The 15,886-nt window shown below is 49.6% G+C and overlaps 2 protein-coding genes across 3 annotated transcripts in view; one reads left to right on the forward strand and one right to left on the reverse strand.

Annotated features, from left to right (window-relative positions):
* Window positions 1-4,897: 4,897 nt before the first annotated feature.
* ETV7 (ETS variant transcription factor 7) lies at window positions 4,898-9,435 on the reverse strand. Its single transcript, XM_084301713.1, has 7 exons — window positions 9,157-9,435; window positions 8,738-8,902; window positions 8,350-8,457; window positions 7,462-7,653; window positions 6,460-6,602; window positions 6,006-6,106; window positions 4,898-5,113 (listed from the first exon to the last, which is right to left on the reverse strand). The coding sequence occupies exons 1-7, from the start codon at window positions 9,296-9,298 to the stop codon at window positions 5,002-5,004; spliced, it is 963 nt and encodes a 320-aa protein (XP_084157839.1). The 5' UTR covers window positions 9,299-9,435; the 3' UTR covers window positions 4,898-5,001.
* Window positions 9,436-11,919: 2,484 nt separating this feature from the next.
* The window catches only part of KCTD20 (potassium channel tetramerization domain containing 20), a 29,184-nt gene continuing 25,217 nt past the window's right edge, over window positions 11,920-15,886 (forward strand). Inside the window, exons 1-2 of one of the 2 annotated variants that reach the window (XM_084302018.1) lie at window positions 11,947-12,018; window positions 12,620-12,683. The gene's annotated coding sequence lies outside the window, so the exon portion shown is untranslated. Of the gene's footprint in view, window positions 12,019-12,619; window positions 12,684-15,886 lie in introns of both variants that reach the window. The other variant, XM_084302019.1, reaches the window with a different exon arrangement.

Raw genomic sequence — 15,886 nt, forward strand, 5'->3', positions numbered from 1 at the left:
CCACCCTAAGGTTCTTCAGACAGCCTGCTCACCTACCCTAAAAAATGAAACAGGACCCGCTTTGTGATCCAAATGCTTTGCACCCACCTTGCTCCCTGTCAGCCTTGTCCAGGGACAGAGCATCTCCTGGGGTGAAGCTGCAGGGCACAGCTCTGCACCTCCAGCATCCACCAGCCCCCAGGACAAAAAAATCTTCAGTCTTGGTTACACCAGATTCACCTGTACCAGTTGCTCCCTCCGGCAGGCTGCTGCTTGCCATCTTCATTGCTATTTTGCCATCTGATGGCAATATTTCGCACTGCATCTTACAGCAATGGTGCCACACATGGATGCACTTGCTGGGAGGTGTCAGTGACCTGCGTGACTGCTAGCACTTTGACTTTGGAAAATCCCACAGTGAGATTTCCTTGTGAGCAATGCTTTGTTTTCTCCAACTTTCAGCTAGGATAATATGCTGTCCTGGTCTGACAGTCTCGATGGTCTTTTTGATAACTGATCTAGCTTGCAATTCAATGGGTCCAGGATTATTTTCCTTAGTTTTCTTTCTACAAACTTTCTGGGCCATAATTTCTCACTGCTTGAAGAAACGCAGCCCACTTCCCTCCTTTTCTCCTTAGCCTACACTTATGATTCAGCCTGGCATTCATTAGGAAATACCCAGCTCTGTTTTCCAGTATCAACATCACCTGCTGATAAATAATTAATCTGCCCATTAGGAACCCCATGGCATATGACCACTATGGCTGAGAAGGACTTTCACAACCAATTTAGTTTGCTTTTTCCCTGCAACATCCCCATAACAAACAGCCACATCTACTCTGGCAATGGAGCACAGTTTGGCCATCTTTTTTTTGGAGCTGCTGGAGATATCCAAGGCTGAATCTACATGCTGGCCCCATTCATGGAGGACTTCTCATGACTAAATGGGGAATCATCACTGACTTATGACCTTTTACAAGCTTTTCCTCTTTGTACCTGTATTCCTGGACACATCCTGGAGATGGGCCACCCAAAGCAACTTTAGGGAAAATCTGGACCTGAAATGTGATTCAGGAACCAGACCTTTACGCAAGTTCAGGCCCCTTATGAGATTTAGGACATGCTCAAAACAAATGGGACAGATGCATATGAAAGAGATATTCGCAGGAAATGTGAGACAAATCAAAAGCCCATTCCCAGAATTGAGAGGAAAGATCTTAATGTCTGGATCCAAGTTTGTCCACTTTTCTCAACAAAACCAGGAGAGAATTATGAAAGGTCACATCATGGAGGGAGTGTGCAATGCTGGGGTTGGTATGGAGATACAGCAGGAAGGAAACTGGATTATTTAATAGAATAGAATAGAATAGAATAGAATAGAATAGAATAGAATAGAATAGAATAGAATAGAATAGAATAGAATAGAATAGAATAGAATAGTTCAGCTGGAAGGGACCTACGAAGATCATCTGGTCCAACTGCTTGACCTCTTCAGGGCTAACCAAAAGTTAAAGTATGTTATTTAAGGGCACTACCAAGATGCCTGTCAAACACTGTCTGGCATGGGGCATCAACTGCCTTGCCAAGAAGCCTGCTCCAGTGTTTGACTGCCCTCACAGTAAACAAATTTCTCCCAGTGTCCAGTTTGAACCTCTGCTGGCACAGCTCTGTGCTGTTCCCATGCATCCCACAAGTGCCAACCAGGGAGCAGAGACTGGTGCCTCCCTCTGCGCCTCCCCTCCTCAAGGAGAGGCAGAGAGCACTAAGATTGGCTCTTGGCCTCCTTTTCTCCAGTCCAGACAACCCGAATGCCCTCAGCCTCTCCTCACAGCACATGCCTTCCAGCCCTTGTACCAGCCTCACTGCTCTCCCCTGGACACTTTCAAGGACCTTAACATCTTTTTCATACTGTGCGCCCCAAAACTATGCCCAATATTCAAGATGAAGCTGAACCAACATTAAAATGAGGGAACAAATTCCTGAGGTGAAACTGCAAGGTGCTGAGGGTTACAATGTGCTCTGGAATGAAACCCCCCAAATTTCTTGGCAACAAGGCAAACAGAGGCCACAGCTGGGGAGGCTGAGGCTGGACATCAGAAAGAGCTTCCTCTGCGAGAGTTGTCCCACCTTCACATGGGTACCCTTGAGGGGTGGGGGATCACCAGCCTTGGAGGTCTTCAAGATTTGGATAGCCAAAAGCATGGCTCACCCAACCAGGTGTTGGTGGCAGTTGCGTTTTAAGTGAGAGGATGGCCCACGGACCACAAAGGTCCCTTTGAGCCACAGCTAACCACCTGGGCACAGAGACGTCTGCAGCTTTGGACCTGAACCAAGAAGTGAGTGTTGAAGGCAGCCACTTCTCCCCACACAGGGCATAGTTAGCAAAAGGACACAGCCAGCATGTGGCATCCTCATGGCCTCAATGGAAGCCTCTCAGCCCAGTTGTGCAGTGCCTCTATCCAAGAGGTTGGTGGGCACCAAAGCTGGTGGGGGACACCCACCTGTGTGTCACCACCCCTGAACTACAGCCACAGCTGAAGTCTCCGACTCGTGTGCACTCTCCCTCCTCACACGCCCACGTCAAACAGCCCCAGCACAAGCAGCAGTTACAAGGCCGTTAACCAAAAGGGATGGATCCTGTTCCAGGAAAGCAGTGTGCTTACAGTCATCCCACCTCTGCTTATTGCAGGAAGAAGAGCAGTGGCCACATGCTCTAGGATGGACAGACACAAACACTTCCTGGAAGCTGAGAAGCAGCTTGTCATTGCAAAAGTGCACTTTGCTTTTTGCTTTCCAAGATCACTCCAGCATGTTGTTTGCATTTGGCAGCTTCCCAGGTTTTAGAGGAAATCCCCATCCAAGTCCAACAGAATCCTTAGTCATCACTGGAGGAACAGGTGAAAAGCAGCAACATGTGTGCTCCCTGTGAGCACAGCACAAGCACTGGGGTCACCACCAGTTCCAACAAAGCCACCCACACAAACTTGAGAAGCAGTGGGCTGCTTGGGAGTCATCAGGTCTGTTTTCATAGCAAGAAAGTGGGTGGGATGTCATGCTAGGAGAAAAATCAGGAAAAATGCACCCAGGAGTGACACATGGCTAGGATGGGACAGTTTCCAGGGAACGAAGTCTGCTCTCCTACAAAAGCTGTCCCTCATAGGTGGGCAGGCCTTACACTGACTCTCTGCTGGATTTCACCCCAAGACCTGGTTTTAGCCTTCACTGAGACAAAACACAGCCTCTGTGCAAGGATGTGTGAGCTTGGGGTGCTTCACTACACCTCCCTGGGGTGGTGCATCCCCAGGCAGCAGCCTGGCTGGTGCCATATGACCTCCAGTCCTTGCTCCTAGCAGAGGTTTTGGCATCCCTTCCTAGCTAGCATCTCACAAATGCAGTGAGGCTAACACTCCTTTACCCCAACAGAGCTTCTCATTTCCTTCTCTGCCATTGTTTCACTTGTGTTTTGCTGACAAGCTGCTGAATTTTCTGGAAGTGAAACTTTGCAGGCAGTGTATCTGGAGATGTGTTGTGCTGGAGCAGGGATGTTTTGGCAACCAGCCGCTGCATGTCCCACCACTATCTCCTGCTGGATGCAGCCCACCAGCATCTTCAGGTTTCAGTTAATGGAGATACTTAAGAGAAGTACCACCAATTTACAGCAAAAAGGGCTGTGGTTTCAGGATGGCAACAAATACCTTTGGTGGAAAACTCAGTCACAAAGCTGTTAGTTCCCAGACCCACTGACAAGCACTCCTGCCCCCAAAATGGTACCAATGCAGCCCTGAGACAGCAGCCTAGACTTCGCAGCCAGAGGAATGATGCAAGACAGCAGGATTATTTCTGCACTGGTGCAAGACAGGTGTTGGAAGGAACTCCTAGCATTTTCCTAGCATTGTGTTCTGTGGCTGATACTTCACAGTGTGTCTCTGTGCTTGTCCACACAGCTATAAAACACCATGTGTTGGTGCAGTGTTCAACCAAGAGCTGCTGCACCCCATGTTGGGGGCTGCCAGGCTCAGGGACAAACCCAGGTGTCCACAGGAGTCAGTTACTTGCAGTCTGTTCATAGAGCTGGTTTTCTGGGTAAATGAGGAAGGCCTGCATTTCTCAGTTTCAGAACTTCAACCAGAAAGATGTAGTATTTTCAGCCATGCAGAGTCACAGGATTGTATCTCCTCAACTGAAAGCAATCTGAAACTATCACTGGATAATTTCAGATTTAAAAATGCATGCACATTGCTCCTTCCAGCACTCAGCAACAATACCTGGGGTTGCAGGTATTCCTGTTTCATTCTCAAAGTAAATATCATGTCTGACAATAAATGTGACTGTGTACATTACTGGCCTGTTTCTTGTCACATTATTTAGTTAGCTACTTACAAAAAGCATTATTAAATGGAGTGAAAGAGTTAAAGGGAGTCAAAACAAGACACAGTGCATAGCCTGAAGTTCCAACCAGGCCTGATCCAGGCAGATACTTCAGCTCATTCCCATCCTTACCCACAGGAGTAGCTCTACAGGAGGCAGATTACAATCTACAGCATATCTGCAAGGTAAGTCTGATCTCAAATCAAGGGAACATCTCAAATTCAGAGCAGCACGTCCACACTCAGGGTCACCACTTGCTTTGGCAGATGTTCAACCCAGAGCACATGCTCCAGTGCTCTTTGCTCGACACATCTTGCTGCAACAACCAAGAAGTCTTTAGCAGCACATTTGGACCTTAAAGACAAGCATCAAGATTTACAGAACAAAAATATCATTGTCTCTGCCAGAGGAGGAAGAAGCAGTGAGCAGAAGACCAGCACACACTTTCAACTGTGCTTTCTGGGCTTGGGGATAGTTTTTGGGTGTGTTTTGCTGGTGAAGCTCCAGAGATGTCACAGCTATGGCTCAAGTCAGGTTTTGAAATTCAGGACCACCTCTGTGGCCTTCTGTCCAGGAGAGCAGGAGATGCTGGTTCTCCCCAGCAGAGAACAAGTCCCTCTGCAAAGCACTGCAAATGCAACCTTCAAAGACTTCCTATGATGAAACCTCCAGTGGGTCTTCTTTGAGATCCTCATGGTCCTCATTCTCCAGCTGCTCCAGTTTGCTGGATTTCTCATGGACAATCTCCCCAGGAGTCTTCAGAAATCTGAAATCCATTTTAATTGTTTTAAGTGCATGTCCAAACCAGGCTGTAAATACTGGAGTCCTTGCCCTCACCAGCTGAGCTCTGCAGTTTACTGGAGGGTGTCTGACATCCCCAAGACAGCTCTTGCTTTGCCCTCAGGATGCATGGAGCCCACAGAGGCAAAGCACAGCACACATCAGCCCAGCACTGGCATTTTAAGCTCAGGATAGTCCCAGAGAAGCAGCCAGCACTGAAAATGGGAGACTCCTGACTTATTTCCACCTCTTCTATTCAGAGGTGAACTTCAGACCTGATGTCAATGGAGAATGGGAGGGACATGTCCAGCTCAGATGGGCTCAGGGACATTTCCACCAGCACCAACCGGACCCCACCAAGGACAGCAGATGGAGCTCATCCCTGGGCAGATCGCTAGCCCACAGGGAGCAGATCAGATGGGATCTGGATCACAAGCATCCCAGCTCCCCACTTGTACAGGACACAGCCTGGATGCAAACCTGCCAGCGTGTTGCATTTGCAGGAGAGGATATAAAGAAAGAAATCAAAAAGCAACCACTGAGGTTTTACAAAATCAAAACCAGCCCAAGCTTTTTATCTCAACATGAAGGCCTGTTCCAGCTCTCAGACAGATGCACACAGCTGCTGTTGGATGCCTGTATGCACAGCAGCATGAGACCAGCTGGGAATAGCCCCGATTTCCCCTCCAGCACCATAAACCCAGAGGACAGCCCACATTCCCATGCTTTTCCCCAAACATACAGCAAAGATGCTTCAACTTCAGCTCAGCTCAGCTCTGGACCATCAAGAATCCAGAGAGATGAAGCAGCTGGCAACATCTGGAGCACTGCACCTTCCTATGCCCCATCTACACTATTTCTCTGATCTGTTTTCTCACCTGAACAGCAGCTTCTGCCCCGGCTCCTTTTTGATGATGTTAAGTTTGTAGTAATGTCTGAGTGCCCGTGACATCTTTTCATACGTCATGTTCATCCGGTTCTGGAAGGAGAAAGAATTACGGAGGCTGAGTAAAAGCAAGCACCAACATCTGCCTTGAGTCTGTCTGCAGGAGGAACAAGTGTAGGATATTCAAGGTGGTTTCTTGGGCATTGCAAGCATTAGCATGGGTCTCTAACCCAAGTTTGCTTCTAGCTCGGCAGCTACCATGGTTTGCTTTTCAGGGGATGATATCGTCTCCCCCTTTAATGACCAGGAGGTTGGTGTCCCTCTGTAGCCCTGTGCCTGCTTTCTGTCTCGTCCTCCCCAGTCCCTATGCCATTGTCTGTGAAGACCAGGTCAGGAACGTGACAAGAAATCCCAGAAATGACAAGTTTCTTCTCAACTGCATTTACCTTGTGGTTCCCCCAGAGCTGGGCAAGTCCATTTGGGTTAACGATGCGGAAGACCTTGGCTTCCTTGTCTTCCCACTTGATGTAGGGCATATAGCGGCTGTCAGAGAGGAGCTGGTATACGTAATCCCACAGTAACCTGCAATCTGAGAGGTGGCACACAAGAAACAGTCACAAAGCTCACACTAAGGCACTTGTGCTCCAGTGGAGGTCGGTCAGCAACAGGATGTTAGCAATAATAGTAAATTATGTATACAGTAAATGTGTTAGCAATGATAGTAAATACAAGAAGAGCCCAGAGCTCATGTACAGCACTTTTATTGCTTTTCACGTACTGAGGTACTGAGAGATGCACACTGTACTCAGCTTTGGTGAGGCCGCACCTCGAGTACTGTGCTCAGTTTTGGACCCTGCACTACAGGAAGGATATCAAGGTGCTCGAGTGTGTCCAGAGAAGGGCAACAAAGCTGGTGAGGGGTCTGGAGAACAAGTCTTACGAGGAGCAGCTGAGGGAGCTGGGGTTATTTAGTCTGGAGAAGAGGAGGCCCAGGGGAGACCTCATTCCACTCTACAACTTCCTGAAGGGAGGTTGTGATGAAGAGGGGGTTGGCCTCTTCTCTCAGATAACTAATGATAGGACTCAAGGAAATGGACACAAGTCGCGCCTGGGGAGATTTAGATTAGCTATAAGGAAAAACTTTTTCTCTCAGAGTGGTCAGGCTCTGGCATGGCCTACCTAGGGAGTTGGTGGATTCACCATCCCTCGTGGTGTTCAAGAAGCACCTAGACAAGGTGCTATGAGATATGATTTAATAGCCTAGTGGGCAGTATTGGTGATAGGACAGTTGGACTAGATGACCTTGTAGGTCCTTTCCAACCTCATGTTTGTATGATTCTATGATTCACACACTGACACACGGAATAAATAGAAGGAAGACAGATGGGCAGATGGGATGAAGCACAGTCTCATTTTCCCAAGGAATGAGGCAAAAAAATCATATTCACCTGCAATTTTCCCATCCACTGGTGCTGACAGGGCTGTAGGAAATGAGCAGATGGAATCTGCCCTGCAGCTGCCCTCCGAGTTGTGATGGGAGAGGTTCAGGGGCTCCTCACGGCTGCGGGATGAGGACAGCTCTGTGTGACCCAGGCAGGATGAAAGAGCAACCGGGGCAGCCTCCACACCACAGTCCACCCCTTCAAGAGAAAAACCCATGCTACGTTATGGTGGGTCTCAGAAAATCTTTCAAAGCCCTGAAACAGGCAGAGAGGGCAAGCCTGGGGATGACCTGGGTCAGTTGTCAGCCCAGGCACCAGCCCAGCTGGATAAGGCAGGCACTAATAAAAGTCCAATGCTCTTCCAAGGCAGAAGCAATAGCAGAATGAGCTCCAGAGAGATTAGAGGAGGTCCAGAGGTCCAGAGAGATTAGAGGAGGTGCCAGGTGCAATGAAGGCAGGACGTACATTCCTTAAAGGAAAAGAAAAGCTAAAATAAAGGAATATGCTGGAACACAAGCATATGGCTCTCTTTGAAACTGACCCTACCCAGCTACTGACCCCACCAAACCAGACCCTAACCTGCTGATAGACTCCCTACCCTGGCCATGGCCTTATGTGGTCACCACAGACTCACCTAGTGACCACCAAAAATAATTCTTACCTGTAAATTGATCTCAGACCTGCTTGTTCACTGTGAATTTTCTCGATGACCTGGATTTTGTTGGAGCTAGCTGCTATCATCATGTATGTCCTACTTGCCTTGCTTAGGTACTGTGAGATGGGTTCAGCTGGCTGAGCTTCAAACCCCAGGTGTGTGCTGACGTGACACCCAAAACGTTCCTGGTAGCTGAGGGAAGGCATTGCTTCATAGACAGCCACCATTCTCCATCATACCTTCCTCTGTGGTCCTGGCCTCTTGGAAAGGTGAGTTCAGCAAAGGGCTGCACACCAGAGCTCTTCTTTGAGTCTTAATGTACCGGAGTAATTCATATAACACATCACCTGCAGGGAAGGAATGTGAGCTCAGATGATGATCTTGTTTTATAGTAGGGACTCTCTCATGTAATATTGTTGCTTATATTTCCTCAGTACTTGCAGAGTAAGATGTTATTCCCCATCCCAAAGAATTTGTAGTCTATCTAGTCAAAGGAAAGAGTTTTTTCTCTGTCTCCAGCACCCAACTGGCCACACAGAGCTAACACCAGCTCTGCCAGCAACCATTCAGCCCACCTCAGCCTGTGCTGTTCTCAGTCCTCATTCACACCCTTCTTCTTCATCTAACCTGAGCTAGGAGCTCGGTATCTGAAGTCGTCTTTGGTAAGGATACACAGTGCTTTGCCATTCATTTCAAACTTGCTTTCTTCGGTTTGTCGAAGGGAATACTCTTTCTCTGCCCATCTGAGCCAGTGGATGACATCGTCCTTGCTCCACAGTGAGGGCTGGATTCCTGAAACAAGGGGCAGTCCCATCCTCAAAACTGGTGAAGGGCAGTGTGGAACACAAATCTTCTCCATCACCAAACTACCCCTCTAACATGGACCAAAATATCCCCAAGGAAATGAACCTGGAGGATTGGCCCATTTTATATCCCAGCCTAGACAGCAGGGATATAGACAGTGGGATGCCACAGCTGTGCCCACCATGTCCCACCCTGTGGGAGCTCCCTTTTAAGCAGGGTTGACTTGCCCAACAGCTACTCACTCAGCCTGCCTGGTAGCCTGAAGATTTCCCCTTCACTGATTGCTGTGTGTCTGGGGTGGTACTGGGGTGGTAATGAAGCTGTAACAACCGAGCTGGAAGAACCAACTGTAACCTTACCCTGGGGAAAAGAGATTAAACACATCAGTGGGTGGAAATTCCCAGCTGTCCTGCTTTTGCTTTGGAAAGACCTCCATCATGGCAAACACTGCTCAGACTGTTTCTATCTGTTTTCCCATAGCACTGTGATGCACTATCTGCAGCTCCTCTACCAGCCCCAGAATGAATCTCTCGTTGCCCAAGACAGTGTTAGAAGCCAGAGACCCCCTTCCTCTTTCTCCCCTTCCTTTCTTTTTTTTAGCAGAGAGACCTGTCCTCATCCAGGCTGCAAGTGTGGGCTCCCAGCCACCTCTGTCCCATGGCTGCAGGGAAGCAGAAGATGAAGCCAAGACTGGCAGACCTTCCTCTGATGCTCACCAGATGCCTGCAGTTTTAGGACAGTACTTCAGTTCTTTAGAGTTGTGAAAATTAAGCTTAGGTTTTTGTCTTGAAAATGCCTTATGAACAGATCTCTTATTTTTTTCCCTAGTTGTCATGTGGACATTAGTGGAAATAGCCACCTCACTGGGAGACAACCATTCATCTTGCTCTCCTGCTGTCAAGTTCCAGCCCTCTCAGCTGTTCATCAGGGAGCCCCCCAGCCTCTCCGAGAGCTGAGATGCTCCCGGAGCCCTCAGAAATAGTCAGCACTGGAGGAAAAGACAGCCTCAGAACCTCTGCAGGGCTGGGGAGGTGGCATTGCCCCCATACTACCCTCACACTTCCATCCGGGAAACTCCAGTCCTGCTTTCAGCCCTATCTGCATCTTGAAATATTACTGGCAGCCACGCAGATAACGTTTCCCCTCAAAAGTCTATTAACATGAATCCCAGAAATTGCTCAGCATCATTCTCTGGAAAATTAAAAATTTTGCATGCAAATGTTATTTTCTGAAACAGTTGCCTACTCTGGGTGCTTCAGTACACCCTCAGGCAGATTTTCAGAGGTGCATAAAGCAACTGCTTTGTAAAGGAGCTTAGCCCTGGACTCCCAGGGGTGGAGAAAATCCCAGTGCGTACTGAAAGTAGGCAGTGGTGCTTGGGCACATCTTAACTGCGAAGCTGGTGAACCCAAAACAGGAGCATGGGGGACAGGAACCGAGCATGCTGTCACCCCCAGGGCGACAGTGCTTGGGTCACATCAAGGTGCCTGGAACAGCTGGAGATTCCCCAGGTTCTTTCTACTGACAGAGTGCTTTGTATTTTGGCATTGTCAACAGATGACTATGAGGAACTATGTTAACTGCTCAGTCTTTTTATGAGAAACATGAAGAAGAGCCGAATCACTCCAAAACTTGATCTCAGAGGGTGATGGTGTTTTCCTCACCAGGACAAGCATCAACAATTTTTCTGATAGTGGTGAAATAATTCGCTGCTAGCTGTTGTGTCTGAGCTGTTGATCTTAGCAAAGCAAGAAGTTGTATGATATTGTATGAGGACACCAGAGAAAAACCAGTGAAGATTCTGAAGACGCTTTATAGCAATGCAAACCGTTTCGGATTCATTATAAGCTTTAAGCTACAAGAAAAATAAAAGTGAAAGAAATTAGCCGTGCATTTTGTCCAGAGCTGCCTGAAAGAGGTATTTTAGTTTTCTCCCATTGGCATCATTCCATTACAACGAAATTTACTGGAAAAAAATCAGGTGCTTGATACTTATCTTGCTTCTAAAGATTTCTAGGGCAAAAGAGACACGTTCTTGTATTTTATTACTTTGCACCGATTCTTTAATATTGTTGGTTTGATGGTATTTGTTTCCTGCTTAGCTGTTTTCAAGCATATTTCTGAGATGGTATTTGTGTGCTTCGAGAGGAAATATCGTTCTTAGAGGTTACAGAGCAGGAGCCCAGGAGAAGAGCGGTGCAAAGCAGGCACAGGTGTGCAGGAGCAGCACCCGGATCGGTGCCGGCCGGCAGTGACCGAGTGGCCCCGCTGCTCCTGTCTCTGCCCGGTGCGGGAAAGGGCGGGGGAGGGGGAGGGGGGGGGGGTGTCTCCGCCGGGCCTTCAGGTGCCCCTCAGCCCCAGCGGCGAGCCCGGGGGGAGCGAGGGCTGCGGGCTTACCTGCATCCCCGCTGCCGCCGGCTCGCCGCTCCCCGCGGCGGTGCTGGGCGCTGCCCCGGTGCCCCCGCGGCTCGGCGCTGCCCTGGCCCCGACACCCCCCCGGAGCTCGGCGCCGCCCAGGTGCCCGGCGCGCGCGGGTCGCGTTCCTGCGGCCGCTGCGGCTTCGGCGCGATCTTTCCGGGAAACGAAATCGAAACGAGCCGGGGCGCCGGGAGGCAGGAGAGCGGCGGGGGCAGCGCCCAGGGCCGTGTTCCCCTCCCGCCCCCCCGGACCATGTCCCCGCCACACCCGGGGGCTCCCGCTCCGCCCCGGGAGAAAGTTCGGCTCCCGCCGCTGCCCCTTGGCCGTGCGGGGCCGTTACCGGCACCGAACAGCGCCGTCGGCAGCAACAGAGTCCCCCGGCTCCCCGCGACCCTGTGGGCTCCCCCGCGTCCCCTCTCCCGACCCGCAACACGGTTCCGGGGAGGCCGGCCGGGAGGAGGTCGGAGGAGGCTTCCGTGTCCCCGGGCCGGGGACCGCTCCCATGCCCGCTTTTCCCCTCCTCCCCTCGGCGACCGCCTCCGACCTCGGCCGGGCCGGGCCGGGCTGGGGAGGGGCGGGGGAAGGGGCGCGCCCCGCCCCGCGTGCACCGGCGGCGGGCACCCGTAGGCGGCCGAGCCCCGCCCTGCAGGCGGCGGAGGGGAGGGAGCGGCCGCGGCGGGGACGCGGTGAGCGGGGCTCGGGGGCGGCGGCCTCCGCCGTGCGTTGGGGGGGCTGCGGAGGGGTCTGCTCGGCGCCCTGCGGCTTCCCAAGCGCCCCTCACGCGCCTCTCGGGGCTTTCGGGGCCGGCTCGCGGGCCCGGGGGAGCCCGGCGCGTGGTGGCGGCCTGCGCGTCCCCGGCGGGGCGCCGCTCGCTGGGGGCGCGCCTGGGGCCTGCGGCGGGGGCGGCCGCTGGGGGGCTGAGGGTGCCGGCCGGGCCCTGCCGAGCCGGAGGCCCGCGAGGCCTCCCCCGCGCAGCGCCTCAGCGGGCCGGGACCGATCCCCGGCGGTAGCGCTGCGTGCCGACCTCCGCCGCGCGTTATCCCGTTGCCCAGCGCTCTGTGGAGGCCTCGGGCCGTGCCCGGTGCCCGCTGGTGAAGCCGCTGCCCGTGCCCCCCCCCCCCCCACGTAGCAGGGAGCGGCCTCCCCAGCCCTGCGCTCCGGTGCCGGCTGGGCACGGTGCTGTCCCACGCGGGTCCTGGGGCTGTGGGCTGGTGCGTTATTGTTCTTGAGGCGTGCTTTTAAGCTTGAGTCTGCCTTCCCTTTCCTCTCTCCTTTTTGGCCCTACAGTGCTCTGAAAGGGAACAGGAGTTTCTGAGGAATGTGGGATTTTCTCCTTGAAGAGGAGCAGTGGGTGAGATGTTGGCTCTGCTTGCGGGCACCTTTTTGTTGTTGTGAACCACCCTCCCCCCTTTTAATCCCATTCACTCCCTTTATGCTGCCTTCTCAGTGACCTTAAGCTGTTCAGGAAAGGAGTAGCAATAATACTGAAATACTGGACTGGGGGTCTGAGAACATGCATCACTTTGAAAGATCACTTTGAATTGCTTTACTAGGGTTGCTGCAAACCCAAGTCCCATTCCAGCTGTAGGTTATGCCTTTAAAGAAGAAAATCCCCCTGTGTTCCACATGTCTTCTTATCCTCACCGCAAAGTCGCAATCCTTCCTGATGGCATTGCCAGCAATCACAAACCATTAGTAGAAAGGAGGTTGTACATGGGGAATTAACTGAAAGATACTGTTCTTGCTTTCAAAGTGTGTCCTTGTTTAACCCTGTCCCTGAACTGAGAGTCACTGAGACTTTGTTGGTTATAAATACTTCTATCCTCAGTTCATAAAAATGTTTTTATTCACGTGAGCTTCAAGATAGTGAGTTATTGGGCAAAAAGCTGCAGGTTAGTATGTAAGCAAAGCTCCTTGTAGGTGTTGTTAGTTATTCTTCAGACTGGATTTATTCCTGTTTAGGAAAGCAATCATAGTTCAGTGAAATAAATGGAGTGATGCTGTTTACAACTTGTGTGTATTTATATCACTTTTACAAAGCAACCTGTGTATCAATTACTTATACTGGTGCAAATATTTTCTGTAATAATATCCACACGAGAGGGTCTTCTATGGTTCTTAGGGTTCAGATGGAGCAGTTTATGTAGACTAATCATAAGTGAAACCTGTATATAAGACTATGTCCAGAATTATTTGAGCTTATCTTCATGAAGTTAAAAGCAGGTTGAAGTAAGTTATGCTTTAATGGAAATAAACGTGTGCTGAGTTAACTAAATTGGTGTTTGTTTCAGGGTAGACTTACCTTATTTGCAGCATGTGAAATGTTTCACAATCTTCTTCAGTGCCATTTTTTGTGCTGCTTGTGTTGAAGGAGATGAGTTTTATGTTTTGGTCTTAAAAAGAATGTTCTTTCAGATAGGAGTCTATGGAGGAACCCTATTACTTTACCTCATTTAATCCTAAATCTGATCCTATCTTGGTCTTTTTGTGGTGCCTTCGTGTCTTTGCATGTTCACTCTTGCCTCCTCAGAATCCAGAGGTGTTGTAACCATCTGCTTTGAGTTTTTTGTTAAGTATGTTGTAAATGTTTTTCATGTGGCTACGCAGTCTGTCTTCACAGGTCATGAGAAGTAACAGTAATGCCTGGTTTTATTACTTGATGCTTTCAGCATGAAGTTTGGGGCATGTTAGGATGTCCTTGTTGCTTGAACTCATTTTGAACACATACCATGTGCCCATGATGACCAGCCAAGTGTTTGGTTCACAGTATAAGAGCATAATCAAAGGAAGCAGGCTATAATGTTGCTTAAAAGTAAAGATATTAACTCCATTTCAAAAACCTGAGAAACTCCAAGTAGAAAATTTGGATGTTGAGAAAAGTAAATAATATTTCAACCATTGTGATGAATTTGTTATAAGACTGCAGTGCTGTATAGCAGTTAACACATTAGTCCCCTTTTGCCAAAAGATGTTATCACATAGAAATATCAGCCAAGAAAGAGGTAGCCATAGTACAGTATTAATAATTACATCGAAGTTGCAGTCCAGTTATGAAGATCCCTGCATGATGATAGGCCAAGTCAGCAGCCAAATAGCTTGTGAAAGGAGACTTACAGAGCTACCTGAAATAGCATCTTCACATGCGGTCTACTGTAGCTATGTATCATTGCTAAAAACAGTTTCAGAAACTCTTCCTTTTAGTAGAAAATAAACTACTGCTTAATGAATGCAGAGTGGACCTCCCTAAAACATTAGCTTGGGAACAGACTCAGGGACTGCTGTGTTCTTAGAGATCCCAGAAGAACATGCAGAGGGCAGACAGGTAATGAACTCTTTCCAGGAAAAGTGCTGAATTGGTGCCTGCTGATAAAGGCCATTTCAGCTGTCTAAAGGATCTCAGGATTTTTAAATGAATTGTACAATAGAAAATAGTGCCAGGTATAATAGCAATAGTGCCGGGTCCTGCACCTGGGACTGGGCAACCCCGGCTACTCATACAGTCTGGGCGATGAGACACTGGAGAGCAGCCCTGCAGAGAGGGATCTGGGGGTTGTGGTTTACAGCAAGTTGAATATGAGCCAGCAGTGTGCCCTGGCAGCCAGGAGGACCAACTGTATCCTGGGGTGCATCAAGCACAGCATCACTAGTCCATGCTAGGGATTGTCCTGCTCTACTCTGTGCTGGTGCAGCCTCACCTCGAGTACTGTGTGCAGTTCTGGGCACCCCAGTACAAAAAGGACGTTAAACTGTTGGAGAGTGTCCAGAGGAGGGCGACGAAGGTGGTGAAGGGCCTAGAGGGGAAGACGGATGAGGAGCAGCTGAGGCCACTGGGCCTGTTCAGCCTGGAGAAGAGGAGGCTGAGGGGGAACCTCATCATGGTCTACAACTTCCTCGCAACGGGCAGTGCAGAGGCAGGTGACCTATTCTCTGTAGACACCAGTGATAGGACCTGCAGGAATGGTGTTAAGCTGAGGCAGGGGAAGTTTAGGCTGGACATCAGGAAGAGGTTCTTCACTGAGAGGGTGGTTGCACACAGTGAAGTAGTCACTGCACCAAGCCTGTCTGAATTTAAAAAGCAATTGGACTGTGCATTTAGTCACAAGGTCTAAACTTTTGGGTAGACCTATGCAGTGCCAGGAGTTGGACTTGATGATCCTTATGGGTCCCTTCCAACTCAGGGTGTTCTATGATTCTATGAAATTAATTTAGCTAGAGCATGAGTTCATTACTGACTAGTTCAACCCATACCCAGACAAGCAGCATAATGCATTCTTTTCTGTGGGGAAATGTAAAGGGATGGGGGAGCTACTACCATTTTATCTGCTTTATTCATAAACAGAGCTAATTATGAGTTCAAAAAATTCCAGTTTAATAAAATTAGCATTTTCTGCAGAAATTGTTGCAATATCAATTTGGGGGGGGGGGGGACTTCGCTAGATAAAAGCCCTTCTGATTTTAGGTTTCTGATTTGAGCATGACAATTGCATAGAGCCTGTGGACTAGCTTTTGCCAAGGTTAGTACGATTTTGAGTCCCCAGCTTTTGGATGGCCTTG

This window comes from Netta rufina (genome assembly GCF_964035555.1).
Source record: "Netta rufina genome assembly, chromosome: 26".
Lineage (NCBI taxonomy): Eukaryota > Metazoa > Chordata > Aves > Anseriformes > Anatidae > Netta > Netta rufina.